Source organism: Bombina bombina, chromosome 2 (assembly GCF_027579735.1).
Source record: "Bombina bombina isolate aBomBom1 chromosome 2, aBomBom1.pri, whole genome shotgun sequence".
In the NCBI taxonomy this organism is placed as follows: Eukaryota; Metazoa; Chordata; class Amphibia; order Anura; family Bombinatoridae; genus Bombina; species Bombina bombina.
Genome location: NC_069500.1, coordinates 965651782 through 965669267, shown reverse-complemented (window position 1 = coordinate 965669267; position 17486 = coordinate 965651782). Strand labels below are relative to the sequence as shown.

General features: G+C 40.0%; 1 protein-coding gene across 1 annotated transcript in view; it reads right to left on the bottom strand.

The window, feature by feature from the left end:
- METAP1 (methionyl aminopeptidase 1) overlaps positions 1-17486 on the bottom strand; it is a 163594-nt gene that overhangs the window by 80650 nt on the left and 65458 nt on the right. Inside the window, exon 7 of the mRNA XM_053703458.1 lies at positions 64-202. Coding sequence (XP_053559433.1) covers positions 64-202 — 139 coding nt within the window. The remainder of the gene's footprint in view (positions 1-63; positions 203-17486) is intronic.

Sequence of the window (17486 nt, the reverse complement as noted above, 5' to 3'; positions counted from 1 at the left end):
AGGTACATACACTGTTTTCATTTATATAATAAAATTAGGAAATGAGAATAGGCTAATACAAACCATTCACAATATCTCCGTCTTGCAAAGGCCGTCGATCTGGTATCCCATGGCAAATTACCTCATTAACAGATGTGCAGCAGGATTTAGGAAAGTTATAATAATTCAAAGGGGATGGGTAGCAATTTCTTGAAATACATGCCTAAAAAAAATACAAAGCACTTGTCTCAATCGAGAAACAGTTTTTTGGGTAAGATAACTGAACACAAGTAGCAAAAGGTTGAATGTTGAGATATTGCAGCTGCTTTACAGAACTGCTTCACTGTAGTCTTGTGGTTAAATGGTACTAAGCTCCTTTACTGGAATGTGGACTTGGCTAGTGCTTGACATTTAAGGAGCCCACAAAACATTTTTAGGAGCAAGACAAAGGACTGTTGTATATAGATATATATGTATCATAACCTAAAAAAAGGAGCCACTCTTGTGAATGGCCAAGTCCTATACTTATGAATAGCAGATGTTATACAGTGGAATATACTGACTTCTTCAAGTGTTAAAAAAGATAAACGTGTGTGTGTCCAGCACTCTTATTAGCACTCTTATTAGGGATGTTAACATAAAATAACATACCTTATCTATGCAATAGCAGCATTAGTTTTATTTATTTTTTAAAAAAATCATTAAAAACAGTTTATGCAGGACAAGAAGACCCCATTGTTGCATCTGACAGGCTTTTTTATTTATACTTTTGTTCCGTTAAACAGGGATGGGAAACCTTGGCCCTCCAGATGTTTCAGAACTACATTTCTCATGATGCTCAACTGGACTTCAGAGTGCTTAAGCATCATGGGTAATGTTGTTCTGAAAAATCAGGAGTGACAAGGATCCCCATCCCTGCGGTAAATGGACATAACCCCCCCAATATTTAGTTATTCAGACAGAGAATGCAATTTTAAACAACTTTTCTATTTACTTTTAACTATGTAGTTTGCTTTCTACTCTTGGTATCCTTTGTTAAAAACAAATTATGCTAACCAGATCATTTCATTTCCATCGTGGGGAGGAGAGTCCACGGCTTCATTCATTACTTTTGGGGAATAAAAAACCTGGCCACCAGGAGGAGGCAAAGACACCCCAGCCAAAGGCTTAAATACCTCTCCCACTCCGCTCATCCCCCAGTCATTCTGCCGAAGGAACAAAGAACAGTAGGAGAAATAGTCAGCTGTATAAGTAGATGAAGTGAGCGCCAGAAAGGCTAAGTAAATGAATGTATAAAAAGACAGTTTTATTGTTCACAGTATAAGACACAAATAAAGCTAAAATTCATGGATCAATGATTCACAAGATAAAAACAAAATGTAAACAATAAGTGTAAAAGCAGCAACAGTCTATGAAAAAGACAACAATAATCTTCACATAGAGATGGAAATAAAAAGCTAATGCATATATTGTTGAAAAAAAATGTCCCAATAAAAGTATTTGATGTGAGTTCCAAAAAAGTTGTCCCAAATAAAGTGTGTTGTATGAAAGTGTCCAAATGTTCAGAAAAAGCACTCCAAAGTAAAGTACAAATGATGAAAAATGACAAAAGTGAAAAAAATGGTGAAAAAGTATAAAAATGGTGAAAAAATACAAAAATAAAAAGTGAAGTTCTGATTTAGAAGGTAGTATAAAGTTTCCAAAATACAAAATGCAACAATAAAAGTGTTAAAAATATTTGTGTGAAGGTGAAGATGGTGAACTTCTTATGTCTTCTAATTAGTGATATCCATCAGTAAATGAGATAAATCGCCTAAATAATCCTGTGAAAAAAGAAAAAACAATACTGCAGACAATATAAAACACTTTGTTAAGGTATAAGAAATTTGCTTACTTTCAGTTAAATGTCGACGCATTGGTAACGGTGGGAAAATGTAAGCTAGGCTGAAACCGCAAGCCACCGCTAAGGCATCTATCAGCTCTGCCTGGGGATCCCTCGATCTCGACCCGTATCAGGGTAGCTTGCAATTGAGTCTGGATGCCATGAGATCTCTCTCTCGGGCGCTCTCCATCTGAGACAAATCTCCGCAAACACCTCAGGGTGGAGAGACCATTCCCCCGGATGGAAGGATTGCCTGCTGAGAAAGTCCGCTTCCCAGTTGTCCACACCTTAAAGCGAGCAGCTGTGGGACTCCGCTCACTCCAAAACCTGAGACACCTCCCTCATTGCTAGGGAGCTCTTCGTACCCCCCTGATGGTTGATGTAAGCCACCGAGGTAATGTCAGTCTGGAATCTGATGAAGCCGAACGACCCCAGAGGGGGCCACGTTCCAGAAAATTTAATCGGAAGGAGAGACTCCTCCCGGGTCCATTTTCCTTGTGCCAACCTGGCACCCCAAACAGCTCCCCATCCTGCGAGACTTGCATCTGTGGTCACAATCTCCCAGGATGGTCTCAAGAAGGATGTCCCCAGGGACAGATGTTCCGGGCGGATCCACCGAGAGGGAGTCCCTGGTCCGAGCATCCATGGATATCTGCTGTGATAAATCTGAATGATCACCGTTCCACTGTCTCAACATGCACAATTGAAGAGGTCTGTGATGGAACCTGGCTAGGATATCGTCCAAATAGGGCGCCACAGCAATGTCCCTGGATCTGGCCACTGCAAGTAGCGCCCCCAGAACCTTTGTGAAGATTCTTGGGGCCGTCGCCAGACCGAAAGGAAGGGCTACAAACTGGAAATGTTGGTCCAGAAATGCAAATCTTAGGAACTTGAAGTGGTCCCTGTGAAATGGAACATGAAGGTAAGCATCCTTCAAGTCTATTGTCATCATGAACTGCCCCTCTTGAACTAGGGGCAGAATCAATCTGATCGTTTCCATTTTGAACGATGGAACATCCAGAAACTTGTTTAAACACTTTAGGACCAGAATCGTGCGGAACGTTCCCTCCTTCTTTCGAACCACAAAAAGATTTGAATAGTACCCTAGACCCCTTTCTGCTTGGGGTACTGGTACAGTAACACCTAGAGAGGAGAGATCCCTCACACATTATGGAAAGGCCTCTCTCTTTTCCAGTCTTGAAGACAGGTTTGACAGGAGAAATCTGCCCCTTGGCGGATGGGACCTAAATCCTATCCTGTAACCCTGGGGGACAACCTCCAGAACCCAGGGGTCCTGAACGTCCTGCAACTAGGCTTCGGAGAAGAGAGACAATCTGCCCCCTACTTGGTCTGGAGACTGGACGGGGGACGCCCCTTCATGCCGATTTGGTCTCGGCGGGCTTCTTGTTCTGCTTGGACTTGTTCCAAAACTGAGGAGGCTTCCAAGTTCGCTTGGTCTGATCCTCTTTCGCGGTGGGCTGCTGGCGCTGGGCCTTGTCCGCACAAAAGGGACAAAAAGTAGCTGACCACGCAGGGAGATGGTTGCACATTAGGAGGGCTGCTGCTTCCTTGTCTGACAAAATAGCTTTTTATGTAGCCCATATGCTTTAAATGTATGCCCTTTTATTTTGGTGTAAATATGAGAAGACAGTACCTTCCTAACTGAACGCTCGGTTTTGCCTCTTTAGCCGGATACACAGATCGGAGCTTACATGGCAACCCACGTGGGTAATCACAGGACCCTGATTGCTGAGGACAGCCGATGGCCGCGACCTTACTGTAAGCTGCCGACAGCTTGGGAGAGCTGCTCGGAACTATCGCCTACACTTCCTCTCATCAGGGCGCTAGTGAGGTTCGCCGGAGACTTCAAAGGCTTAGGCCCTGCACCGGTCCCTGAGTAGAGCGCATCTACTGCAGAACGTTTATAGGGCGTGACCGGCCCTCGCATAATCTGCACACTGTAGCCTTGGCTGGCAGCAAGAGAAAGGGTTTCAGGAACTACCGCATCAGTCCAGCGGCTTACGATCAGCCCGATATCAGCCCTCCTGTCTGAAAACGATTTGCAGAGGGGTAAGCCTGTCAATTTCACACATAACCTCCGCATAACATCCCCCATAAAACCAAGGCCTAGCACTGAACATGGTGTTCTCACAGAGGCCCAGCATCTTATAGCATGAGAATAGGTTAATCTTACATTAACACTAACGCCTGCACAGCGGACTTCTCATTGATAGTGCAGAAGTAACCTATCTGTCTGGGGGCAGTGAAAACAGGATATAATAGCCACAACGCGTGGAACTTTTACCTAGAAAATCATATCCTTCTCCACAGCTCATAGGGGATAGCCCTGTTAATACCAGCTCTGCCGCTCCCATATATTTTACCAGAACACACTGAGAGGCTGGTTTTTATTACACCTTATGATTGTTGCCTTTGAGAAAAGTGAAAATTTATGCACATCTACCAATCTATATTTTGGTCCCCACTTGGAAAGAAATTTACAGTGCATGCCGAATAAAAGAGCTAGCAGAGTGGATAAGACAAGCGTCTCTAAACTCATGAGCCATTATCTCAAACCTATAGATACTGCCAGAAAGATCGCATCTACAGACATGGCGAGTTCCCATGATAATCATACCTCTCCTACCACAGGCGCTAATACCTCTCAACCTCAGTTTGTCACTAAAGACGACATCTCACACCTCTCATCCAAGTCAGATATACAGGGAGTTATGAACGAAATGAGAAGTTTATTTGGTGACTTGAGAAGGGACTTTTCTGCCCTGGAGACAAGAGTATTAACGATAGAAAAAACCTCTAAAGACAACACATCTTCTCTGAGACAGCAATCAGCGGATATCCAAAATCACGCTGATAATTTGCAGTATCTTAAAGATAAATTAGAAGATATTGATAATAGAGGCCGCAGGAATAATCTGCGTTTCCGGGGCGTTTCAGAAGCTGTTGCCCCACAGAACATAGAAGTTTATCTCCAGGCATTGTTCAGAATCATCAAAGATTCTCCTTCATCTCCAGAAACCCCAATTGAGAGAGCGCATAGGGTCCTCAGGCCCAAACCACCTAATAAAGCTCCCCCGAGGGATATTATAGTCAGATTCCTCAGCTTTAAAGACAAGGAGGAAATCCTCCAGGGAGCCAGGAAAAAGCACCCGATTACCCACGCGGGAGAAGAAATTTCGGTCTTTACTGACATATCACCTATGACTTTACAAAAACGTAGAGACTTAAGTCATATCACATCCGTACTGAGAAGCCATAAGGTTCTATACAGATGGGGATTCCCAGTCTCCATTATTGCTTCTAACAACAATAAAACTGCCATTTTCAGACCTGGTATGGGCCACATGATCTTTTTCGAGACCTTATCGATCCAGGCTCCTACCTTCAGAAACAGTCACTCAGAAGAAGAGCCATCCTCTCCTCCTCCTTCCAGAAATCGTCCCGATGCAGTGACGAATGGGTCAAGTATTGAATGTCGCTACGTGCTATTTAATCTGTTTCCAATAGATCCTCAAAGACATTCATGTTTATTGTTCTATTCCTGGACTATTGCCCACGAACATAATATATGGTATAACGTAATACTTTACATGGATGATAAATTGCTACATACTGCTGTTTACACCACAACACAATTCACTCTCCTTGCTCATAAGATAAAGGTTTAACATGTTCCTGAAACAACCCTGACGAGGAGACAAATAGATAAGGTACAGCTTATCACCAGGTGCTACTTAACATGCCTCCAATAGATCCTTAGGGACATTCACTCTCATTATTTAAAACCTTGGACTATTAATTTTGAACATAAAAAAAATACTATAATGGAATATATTGTATTGTTAGCAAATCGTTATATATTGTGGTTTATTCCATTTTGTACTCATTTATTGTTTCGAAAAGTTTTATTATGTTTTTTTTTGAGAAGGGTATAAAACGAGCCTATAACAACAGTCTGCCCCTAGAATCCTATATTGGGACCACAAAACAGGTTAACTTCACATTCACCCTTTCTAAAGATAATAGACAACGGATGTTTTAAGAATGTTTATTACTCGGTATTATATGGTTTCAAGATATGTGAATGTTCATTTTATTATTAAGATCTTTCAAACTGAGAGATGAGCTGTACATAGATTTTTAACAGACATTGTCATGTGGTACATAAGTTGGAGCAGAGGTCGGGCTAGAGCTTTTGCCTGTTTTTGACGGCTCAATATCATATATATACATAGCTATTTACGCATTAATACCAGTGAGGTAGCTTCGACCTATGCTCAAACTAGGTACTATAGGTTCTTGTTGTTCCAATTTGTTGGTTTACTGTTTTAAGTTACACCAAAATGTATTTTTCAATGTGCTACAAGTATATATAAGTTTTTTTTCCTTCTTTTTATAACTTACGTCAGAATAGGGGCTTTTCCCCTTTTTTTTTTTCTTAGTGTTCTCTATCTGGTATATATTCATATTCCTATTAAAAAAAAGTGTTCCTAAGAAACACAATAACTGTACGCACTACTCTCTCTCTCCTATTAGGGACTAAACACCACCAGGGACTAGCTTTCTTCTGTTAACCCCTCTCCAACTAACCCTCTTCTTTACTTGACCCTTCCCCCGTTTTGTTTTGTTTTTAAGCCATGCAGTCCAGATCCAGTAGATTTGGGGACCACTCAATCAATCTTACCACAATTAATGCTAAAGGTCTGAACGACCCGGGCAAGCGATCTATCGCTTTTAAAGAACTAAATAAATTGCAGAGCCATATAATTTTCCTACAGGAGACTCACTATAGAAGAGGCAGAGCCTAGATGGCATAATTCTCAATTTCCTAAGGCCTATTTCTTTCATGTAATTAACAAGAGTCCATGAGCTAGTGACGTATGGGATATACATTCCTACCAGGAGGGGCAAAGTTTCCCAAACCTTAAAATGCCTATAAATACACCCCTCACCACACCCACAAATCAGTTTTACAAACTTTGCCTCCAAGGGAGGTGGTGAAGTAAGTTTGTGCTAGATTCTACGTTGATATGCGCTCCGCAGCAAGTTGGAGCCCGGTTTTCCTCTCAGCGTGCAGTGAATGTCAGAGGGATGTGAAGAGAGTATTGCCTATTGAATGCAGTGATCTCCTTCTACGGGGTCTATTTCATAAGGTTCTCTGTTATCGGTCGTAGAGATTCATCTCTTACCTCCCTTTTCAGATCGACGATATACTCTTATATTTACCATTTCCTCTACTGATTCTCGTTTCAGTACTGGTTTGGCTTTCTACAAACATGTAGATGAGTGTCCTGGGGTAAGTAAGTCTTATTTTCTGTGACACTCTAAGCTATGGTTGGGCACTTTATTTATAAAGTTCTAAATATATGTATTCAAACATTTATTTGCCTTGACTCAGAATGTTCAACTTTCCTTATTTCCAGACAGTCAGTTTCATATTTGGGATTATGCATTGAATTATCATATTTTTTCTTACCTCAAAAATTTGACTTTTTTCCCTGTGGGCTGTTAGGCTCGCGGGGGCTGAAAATGCTTCATTTTATTGCGTCATTCTTGGCGCGGACTTTTTTGGCGCAAAAATTCTTTTCCGTTTCCGGCGTCATACGTGTCGCCGGAAGTTGCGTCATTTTTTGACGTTATTTTGCGTCAAAGATGTCGGCGTTCCGGATGTGGCGTCATTTTTGGCGCCAAAAGCATTTAGGCGCCAAATAATGTGGGCGTCTTTTTTGGCGCTAAAAAATATGGGCGTCATTTTTGTCTCCACATTATTTAAGTCTCATTATTTATTGCTTCTGGTTGCTAGAAGCTTGTTCACTGGCATTTTTTTCCCATTCCTGAAACTGTCATTTAAGGAATTTGATCAATTTTGCTTTATATGTTGTTTTTTTCTTTTACATATTGCAAGATGTTCCACGTTGCAACTGAGTCAGAAGATACTACAGGAAAATCACTGCACAGTGCTGGAGCTACCAAGCTAAGTCTGCTATAAACTTTTGGTATCTGTTTTCTCCAGCTGTTATTTGTATTGCATGTCATGTCAAACTTATTAATGCAGATAAAATTTCCTTTAGTACTGTTACATTACCTGTTGCTGTCCGTCAACATTTAATTTTCAGAGTGTTCCTGATAACATAAGAGATTTTATTTTTTAAAATCCATTAAGAAGGCTATGTCTGTTATTTCTCCTTCTAGTATACATAAAAGTCTTTTAAAACTTCTCTTTTTTTCAGATGAATTTTTAAATGAACATCATCATTCTGATACTGATAATGGTTCTTCTGGTTCAGAGGTTTCTGTCTCAGAGGTTGATGCTGATAAATCTTTGTATTTGTTCAAGATGGAATTTATTCGTTCTTTACTTAAAGAAGTGTTATTTGCATTAGAAATAGAGGATTCTGGTCCTCTTGATACTAAATGTAAACGTTTAAATAAGGTTTTTAAATCTCCTGTAGTTATTCCAGAAGTGTTTTATCTCCCTGATGCTATTTCTGAAGTAATTTCCAGGGAATGGAATAATTTGGGTAATTTATTTACTCCTTCTAGACGTTTAAGCAAATTATATCCTGTGCCATCTGACAGATTAGAGTTTTTTGGGACAAAAATCCCTAAGGTTATGGGGCTGTCTCTACTCCTGCTAATGTACTACTATTCCTATGGCAGATAGTACTTCATTTAAGGATCCTTTAGATAGGAAAATTGAATCTTTTCTAAGAAAAGCTTACTTATGTTCAGGTAATCTTCTTAGACCTGCTATATTTTTTAGCGGATGTTGCTGCAGCTTCAACTTTTTGGTTAGAAGCTTTAGCGCAACAAGTAACAGATCATAATTTTATAGCATTATTATTATTCTATAACATGCTAATAATTTTATTGGTGATACCATCTTTTGATATCATTAGAGTTGATGTCAGGTATATGTCTCTAGCTATTTTAGCTAGAAAAGCTTTATGGATTAAACTTGGAATGCTGACATGTCTTCTAAGTCAACTTTGCTTTCCCTTTCTTTCCAGGGTAAATAATCATTTCGTTCCTTTCCTCACAACAAGGAACAAAAGCCTGATCCTTCATCCTCAGGAGCGGTATCAGTTTGGAAACTATTTCCAGTTTGGAATATATCCAAGCCTTATAGAAACCTATAGCCAGCTCCTAAGTATCTATGAAGGTGCGGCCCTTATTCCAGCTCAGCTGGTATGGGGCAGATTACGTTTTCTTCAAAGAAATTTGGATCAATTCCGTTCTTAATCTCTGGTTTCAGAAACATTGTTTCAGAAAGGTACAGAATTGGCTTCAAGTTAAGGCCTCCTGCTAAGAGATTCTTTTCTTTCCCGTGTCCCAGTTGACACAGCAAGGCTCAGCATTTCTGAAATGTGTTTCAGATCTAGAGTTGGCTGGAGTATTTATGCCAGTTCCAGTTCTGGAACAGGGGCTGGGGTTTTATTTTATCTCTTCATTGTACCAAAGAAGGTCAATTCCTTCAGACCAATTCTGGATCTATCATTATTGAATCGTTATGTTAGGATACCAACATTCAAGATGGTTACTGTAGGACTATCCTGCCTTTTGTTTAGCAAGGGCATTATATGTCTACAATAGATTTACAGGATGTGTATCTGCATATTCCGATTCATCCAGATCACTTTTAGTATCTGAGATTCTCTTTTTAGACAAGCATTACCAGTTTTGTGGCTCTACTGTTTGGCCTAGCCTCAGTTCCAAGAATTTTTTTCAAAGGTTCTCGGTGCCCTTCTTTCTGTAATCAGAGAATAGGTTTTTGGTATTTCCTTATTTGGACGATATCTTGGTACTTGCTCAGTCTTCTCATTTTCGAAGAATCTCATACGAATCGACTTGTGTTGTTTCTTCAAGTTCATGGTTGGAGGATCAATTTACCAATCAGTTCATTGATTCCTCAGACAAGGGTAACCTTTTTAGGTTTCTAGATAAATTCAGTGTCTATGACTCTGTCCTTGTCAGACAAGAGAAGTTTAACATTGATATCAGCTTGTCAAAACCTTCAGTCACAATCATTCCCTTTGGTAGCCTTATGCATGGAAATGTTGGGTCTTAGGACTGCCGCATCAGATGCGATCTCCTTTGCTCGTTTTCACATGCGACCTCTTCAGCTCTGTATGCTGAACCAATGGTGCAGGGATTACTCAAAGATATCTCAATTAATATCTTTAAACCGATTTTACGACACTCTCTGACATGGTGGACAGATCACCATCGTTTAGTTCAGGGGGCTTCTTTGTTCTTCCGACCTGGACTATAATCTCAACAGATACAAGTCTTACAGGTTGGGGAGCTGTGTGGGGGTATCTGACGGCACAAGGGGTTTGGGAATCTCAGGAGGTGAGATTTCCGATCAATATTTTGGAACTCCGTGCAATTTTCAGAGCTCTTCAGTCTTGGCCTCTTCTGAAGAGAGAGTTGTTCATTGTTTTCAGATAAGACAATGTCACAACTGTGGCATACATCAATCATCAAGGAGGGACTCACAGTCCTCTGGCTATGAAAGAAGTATCTCGAATTTTGGTTTGGGCGGAATCCAGCTCCTGTCTAATCTCTGCGGTTTATATCCCAGGTATGGACAATTGGAAAGCGGATTATCTCAGTCGCCAAACGTTGCATCCGGGCGAATGGTCTCTTCACCCAGAGGTATTTCTTCAGATTGTTCAAATGTGGGAACTTCCAGAAATAGATCTGATGGCTTCTCATCTAAACAAGAAACTTCCCAGGTATCTGTCCAGATCCCGGGATCTTCAGGCGGAGGCAGTGGATGCATTTTCACTTCCTTGGAAGTATCATCCTGCCTATATCTTTCCGCCTCTAGTTCTTCTTCCAAGAGTAATCTCCAAGATTCTGAAGGAATGCTCGTTTGTTCTGCTGGTAGCTCCGGCATGGCCTCACAGGTTTTGGTATGCGGATCCTGTCCGGATGGCCTCTTGCCAACCGTGGACTCTTCCGTTAAGACCAGACCTTTTGTCTCAAGGTCCTTTTTTCCATCAGGATCTGAAATCCTTAAATTTAAAGGTATGGAGATTGAACGCTTGATTCTTGGTCAAAGAGGTTTCTCTGACTCTGTGATTAATACTATGTTACAGGCTCGTAAATCTGTATCCAGAGAGATATATTATAGAGTCTGGAAGACTTATATTTCTTGGTGTCTTTCTCATCATTTTTCTTGGCATTCTTTTAGAATACCGAGAATATTACAATTTCTTCAGGATGGTTTAGATAAGGGTTTGTCCGCAAGTTCCTTGAAAGGTCAAATCTCTGCTCTTTCTGTTCTTTTTCACAGAAAGATTGCTATTCTTCCTGATATTCATTGTTTTGTACAAGCTTTGGTTCGTATAAAGCCTGTCATTAAGTCAATTTCTCCTCCTTGGAGTTTGAATTTGGTTCTGGGGGCTCTTCAAGCTCCTCCATTTGAACCTATGCATTCATTGGATATTAAATTACTTTCTTGGAAAGTTTTGTTCCTTTTGGCCATCTCTTCTGCCAGAAGAGTTTCTGAATTATCTGCTCTTTCTTGTGAGTCTCCTTTTCTGATTCTTCATCAGGATAAGGCGGTGTTGCGAACTTCTTTTGAATTTTTACCTAAAGTTGTGAATTCCAACAACATTAGTAGAGAAATTGTGGTTCCTTCATTATGTCCTAATCCTAAGAATTCTAAGGAGAAATCGTTGCATTCTTTGGATGTTGTTAGAGCTTTGAAATATTATGTTGAAGCTACGAAATCTTTCTGTAAGACTTCTAGTCTATTTGTTATCTTTTCCGGTTCTAGGAAAGGCCAGAAAGCTTCTGCCATTTCTTTGGCATCTTGGTTGAAATCTTTAATTCATCTTGCCTATGTTGAGTCGGGTAAAATTCCGCCTCAGAGAATTACAGCTCATTCTACTAGGTCAGTATCTACTTCCTGGGCGTTTAGGAATGAAGCTTCGGTTGACCAGATCTGCAAAGCAGCAACTTGGTCCTCTTTGCATACTAAATTCTACCATTTTGATGTATTTTCTTCTTCTGAAGCAGTTTTTGGTAGAAAAGTTCTTCAGGCAGCGGTTTCAGTCTGAATCTTCTGCTTATGTTTTTTGTTAAACTTTATTTTGGGTGTGGATTATTTTCAGCAGGAATTGGCTGTCTTTATTTTATCCCTCCCTCTCTAGTGACTCTTGTGTGGAAAGATCCACATCTTGGGTAGTCATTATCCCATACGTCACTAGCTCATGGACTCTTGTTAATTACATGAAAGAAAACATAATTTATGTAAGAACTTACCTGATAAATTCATTTCTTTCATATTATCAAGAGTCCATGAGGCCCACCCTTTTTTGTGGTGGTTATGATTTTTTTGTATAAAGCACAATTATTCCAATTCCTTATTTTATATGCTTCGCACTTTTTTTCTTATCACCCCACTTCTTGGCTATTCGTTAAACTGATTTGTGGGTGTGGTGAGGGGTGTATTTATAGGCATTTTAAGGTTTGGGAAACTTTGCCCCACCTGGTAGGAATGTATATCCCATACGTCACTAGCTCATGGACTATTGTTAATATGAAAGAAATGAATTTATCAGGTAAGTTCTTACATAAATTATGTTTTTGCTTCAGGACAAAGCAAAAAAGGAGGAGTGGGTATAGTTTTTCATAAAGCAGTACCTTTCATACTGACACACACTGTGAAGGACCCTGAAGGGCGTTACCTAATAGTGGTTGGCACTTTGTTCGGGCACTACATTACACTTTTTTCGGTCTATTCCCCTAGTCAGGGCCAGGAGTCTTTTTTTTAACCTCGTTAGTGACCTAATACTAGAACATTCTAGAGGAATCACATTTTTAGCTGGCGACTTTAATATAGTTGCCGACCCTCTAGCCGACACCTCAAAGGGGGTCACCTGCACTCCTTCCTCTACGATAAATCAAGTCAATACCACTCTAACAAAAACATAATTTATGTAAGAATTTACCTGATAAATTCATTTCTTTCATATTGGCAAGAGTTCATGAGCTAGTGACATATGGGATATACAATCCTACCAGGAGGGGCAAAGTTTCCCAAACCTCAAAATGCCTATAAATACACCCCTCACCACACCCACAATTCAGTTTAACGAATAGCCAAGCAGTGGGGTGATAAAGAAAGGAGTAGAAAGCATCAACAAAGGAAATTTGGAAATAATTGTGCTTTATACAAAAAATCATAACCACCAAAAAAAGGGTGGGCCTCATGGACTCTTGCCAATATGAAAGAAATGAATTTATCAGGTATTTATCAGGTAAATTCTTACATAAATTATGTTTTCTTTCATGTAATTGGCAAGAGTCCATGAGCTAGTGACATATGGGATATCAATACCCAAGATGTGGAGTCTTCCACTCAAGAGTCACTAGAGAGGGAGGGAATAAAACAAAAACAGCCATATTCCGCTGAGAAAATAATCCACAACCCAAAAATAAGTTTATTTTCACTTTTGAAAGAAAAAAACTTAAATCAAAAAGCAGAAGAATCAAACTGAAATTTAGTAAATGTATGCAAAGAGGACCAAGTGGCTGCTTTGCAAATCTGATCAACTGAAGCTTCATTCTTAAAAGCCCATGAAGTGGAGACTGATCTAGTAGAATGAGCTGTAATTCTCTGAGGCGGGGTTTGACCCGACTCCAAATAAGCTTGATGAATCAAAAGTTTCAACCAAGAAGCCAAGGAAATAGCAGAAGCTTTCTGACCTTTCCTAGGACCAGAAAATAAAACAAATAGACTAGAAGTCTTTCTGAAATTTTTAGTAGCTTCCACATAATATTTCAAAGCTCTTACCACATCCAAAGAATGTAAGGATCTCTCCAAAGAATTCTTAGGATTAGGACATAAAGAAGGGACAACAATTTCTCTACAATGTTGTTAGAATTCACAACCTTAGGTAAAAATTGAAAAGAAGTACGCAAAACTGCCTTATCCTGATGAAAAATCAGAAAAGGAGACTCACAAGAAAGAGCAGATAGCTCAGAAACTCTTCTAGCAGAAGAGATAGCCAAAAGGAACAACACTTTCCAGGAAAGTAGTTTAATGTCCAAAGAATGCATAGGTTCAAATGGAGGAGCCTGTAAAGCCCTCAGAACCAAATTAAGACTCCAAGGAGGAGAAATTGACTTAATGACAGGCTTAATACGAACTAAAGCCTGTACAAAACAGTGTATATCAGGAAGTATAGCAATCTTTCTGTGAAATAAAACAGAAAGAGCGGAGATTTGTCCTTTCAAGGAACTTGCAGACAAAACCTTATCCAAACCATCCTGAAGAAACTGCAAAATTCTAGGAATTCTAAAAGAATGCCAGGAAAATTTATGAGAAGAACACCATGAAATGTAAGTCTTCCAAACTCTATAATAAATCTTTCTAGAGACAGATTTACGAGCTTGTAACATAGTATTAATCACTGAATCAGAGAAACCTCTATGACTTAGAACTAAGCGTTCAATTTCCATACCTTCAAATTTAATGATTTGAGATCCTGATGGAAAAACGGACCTTGAGATAGTAGGTCCGGCCGTAACGGAAGTGGCCAAGGCGGGCAACTGGACATCCGAACCAGATCCGCATACCAAAACCTGTGTGGCCATGCTGGAGCCACCAGCAACACAAAAGACTGTTCCATGATGATTTTGGAAATCACTCTTGGAAGGAGAACTAGGGGCGGGAAGATGTAAGCAGGTTGAGAACACCAAGGAATTGTCAGTGCATCCACTGCTTCCGCCTGAACATCCCTGGACCTGGACAGGTATCTGGGAAGTTTCTTGTTTAGATCCATGAGATCTATCTCTGGAAGCCCCCACATCTGAACAATCTGAGAAAACACATCTGGATGGAGAGACCACTCCCCTGGATGTAAAGTCTGGCGGCTGAGATAATCCGCCTCCCAATTGTCTACACCTGGGATATGCACCGCAGAGATTAGACAGGAGCTGGATTCCGCCCAAGCAAGTATCCGAGATACTTCTTTCATAGCTTGGGGACTGTGAGTCCCACCCTGATGATTGACATAAGCCACAGTTATAGTCTGTCTGAAAACAAATGAATGGTTCTCTCTTTAGTAGAGGCCAGAACTGTAGAGCTCTGAGAATTGCACGGAGTTCTAAAATATTTATTGGTAATCTCGCCTCTTGAGATTTCCAAACCCCTTGTGCTGTCAGAGACCCCCAAACAGCTCCCCAACCTGAAAGACTCGCATCTGTTGTGATCACAGTCCAGGTTGGGCGAACAAAAGAAGCCCCTTGAACCAAACGATGGTGATCTATCCACCATGTCAGAGAGTGTCGTACATTGGGATTCAAGGATATTAATTGTGATATCTTTGTATAATCCCTGCACCACTGATTCAGCATACAAAGCTGTAGAGGTCTCATGTGAAAACGAGCAAAGGGGATCACGTCCGATGCTGCAGTCATGAGACCTAAAACTTCCATGCACATAGCCACTGAAGGGAATGACTGAGACTGAAGGAGCCGACATGCTGCGACCAATTTTAAACATCTCTTGTCTGTTAGAGACAGAGTCATGGACACTGAATCTATCTGGAAGCCTAAAAAGGTGACCCTTGTCTGAGGAATAAAGAAACTTTTTGGTAAATTGATCCTCCAACCATGTTTCCGAAGAAACAACACTAGTTGATTCGTGTGAGATTCTGCAGTATGTAAAGACTGAGCTAGTACCAAGATATCGTCCAAATAAGGAAACACCGCAATACCCTGTTCTCTTATTACAGATAGTAGGGCACCCAGAACCTTTGAAAAGATTCATGGAGCTGTTGCTAGGCCAAATGGATGAGCAACAAATTGGTAATGCTTGTCTAGAAAAGAGAATCTCAGAAACTGATAGTGTTCTGGATTAATCGGAATATGAAGGTATGCATCCTGCAAGTTTATTGTGGACATATAATGTCCTTGCTGAACAAAAGGCAGAATAGTCCTTATAGTCACCATCTTGAAAGTTGGTACTCTTACATAACGATTCAAAATTTTCAGATCCAGAACTGGTCTGAACAAATTTTCTTTCTTTGGTACAATGAATAGGTTTGAATAAAACCCCAAACCTTGTTCCTGAGGAGGAACTGGCATGATTACCCCTGAAGACTCCAGGTCTGAAACACACTTCAGAAAAGCCTGAGCTTTTACTGGATTTACAGGGATGCGTGAGAGAAAAAATCTTCTCACAGGAGGTCTTACTTTGAATCCTATTCGATACCCTTGAGAGACAATGCTCTGAATCCAATGATTTTGGACAGATTTTATCCAACAATCCTTGAAAAACCTTAATCTGCCCCCTACCAGCTGAGCTGGAATGAGGGCCGCACCTTCATGCGGACTTAGGGGCAGACTTTGGTTTCCTAAATGGCTTGGATTTATTCCAATTTGAGGAAGGCTTCCAACTGGAAGCAGATTCCTTGGGAGGAGGATTGAGTTTTTGTTCCTTATTCTGACGAAAAGAACGAAAACGGTTAGAAGCCTTAGATTTACCCTTAGGTTTTTTATCCTGAGGCAAAAAAAAACTCCTTTTCCTCCAGTGATAGTTGAAATAATAGAATCCAACTGAGAACCAAATAAATTATTACCTTGGAAAGAAAGAGATAGTAATCTAGATTTAGATGTCATATCAGCATTCCAAGATTTAAGCCACAAAGCTCTTCTAGCTAATACAGCTAAAGACATGGATCTAACATCAATTTTGATAATATCAAAAATGGCATCACAAATAAAATGATTAGCATGTTGCAGTAAGCGAACAATGCTAGATATGTCAGAATCCAATTCATGTTGCGCTAAATTTTCCAACCAAAAAGTTGATGCAGCCGCAACATCACCCAAAGAAATAGCAGGTCTGAGAAGATGACCTGAATATAAATAGGCCTTCCTTAGATAAGATTCAAGCTTCCTATCTAAAGGATCCTTAAAGGAAGTGCTATCTTCCATAGGAATAGTGGTACGTTTAGCAAGAGTAGAAATAGCCCCATCAACTTTGGGGATCTTTTCCCAAAACTCTATAGATTTTGCTGGTAAAGGATACAATCTCTTAAAACCTTGAAGAAGGAATAAAGGAAGTACCTGGCTTATTCCATTCCCTAGAAATCATATCAGAAATAGCTTCAGGATTGGGAAAAACACCTGGGGAAACCACAGGAGGTTTAAAAACAGCATTTAAACGTTTATTAGACTGAACGTCAATAGGACTGGTTACCTTAATATCCAAAGTAATTAACACTTCTTTTAATAAAGAACGCATATACTCTATTTTAAATAAATAAGTAGATTTGTCAGTGTCAATATCTGAGGAAGGATCTTTTGTTTCAGATAGATCCTCATCAGAAGAGGATGAATTATTATGTTGTTGGTCATTTGAAATTTCATCAGCTAAATGAGAAGTTTTAAAAGACCTTTTACGTTTATTAGAAGGTGGAAATGCAGACAAAGCCTTCATAATAGATTCAGAAACAAATTCTTTAAAATTTACAGGTATATCATGCACATTAGAAGTTGAAGGAACTGCAACTGGCAATGTACTATTACTGATAGAAACACTAGCTGCATGTAAAAGTTTATCATGACAACTATTACAAAT